This window comes from Penaeus monodon, chromosome 27 (genome assembly GCF_015228065.2).
Source record: "Penaeus monodon isolate SGIC_2016 chromosome 27, NSTDA_Pmon_1, whole genome shotgun sequence".
In the NCBI taxonomy this organism is placed as follows: Eukaryota; Metazoa; Arthropoda; class Malacostraca; order Decapoda; family Penaeidae; genus Penaeus; species Penaeus monodon.
The window spans coordinates 14,302,706-14,303,006 of NC_051412.1; the positions used below are offsets into that span (position 1 = coordinate 14,302,706).

General features: G+C 56.5%; 1 protein-coding gene across 1 annotated transcript in view; it reads right to left on the reverse strand.

The window, feature by feature from the left end:
- The window catches only part of LOC119590596 (uricase-like), a 12,704-nt gene continuing 12,403 nt past the window's right edge, over positions 1 to 301 (reverse strand). The window contains exon 6 of the mRNA XM_037939272.1: positions 1 to 182. Within this exon, the coding sequence (XP_037795200.1) occupies positions 15 to 182 (168 nt within the window). The 3' untranslated portion in view covers positions 1 to 14. The remainder of the gene's footprint in view (positions 183 to 301) is intronic.

The following is a 301-nucleotide window of genomic DNA, read 5'->3' on the forward strand; positions in this document are numbered from 1 at the left end:
CGTCTGTTTATCTCCTAGAGCTTGGACTGCAACTTCCTCCCCAGTGTGCTGGTGATGTTTCCCGCCGGCTTGTCCACGGGGAGGAACACCTCGTTGTTTTTGGTGGTGCCGACTTCGGGGAACTTGCTGAGGTCAACGCCGAAGTAATGCTTGTTGGGCATCGTCACTTTCACCTGCGTTAACTGCGGGCGTGGGGGAGAAGGGGTGTTTATTAGAAGTGGGGCGGGTCGAGGGGGTAATGAGGGAAGGGACGGGTGTTGAGGAGGGGGATATGTGAGAGGGTTGGGGGGGTGAATAAGTT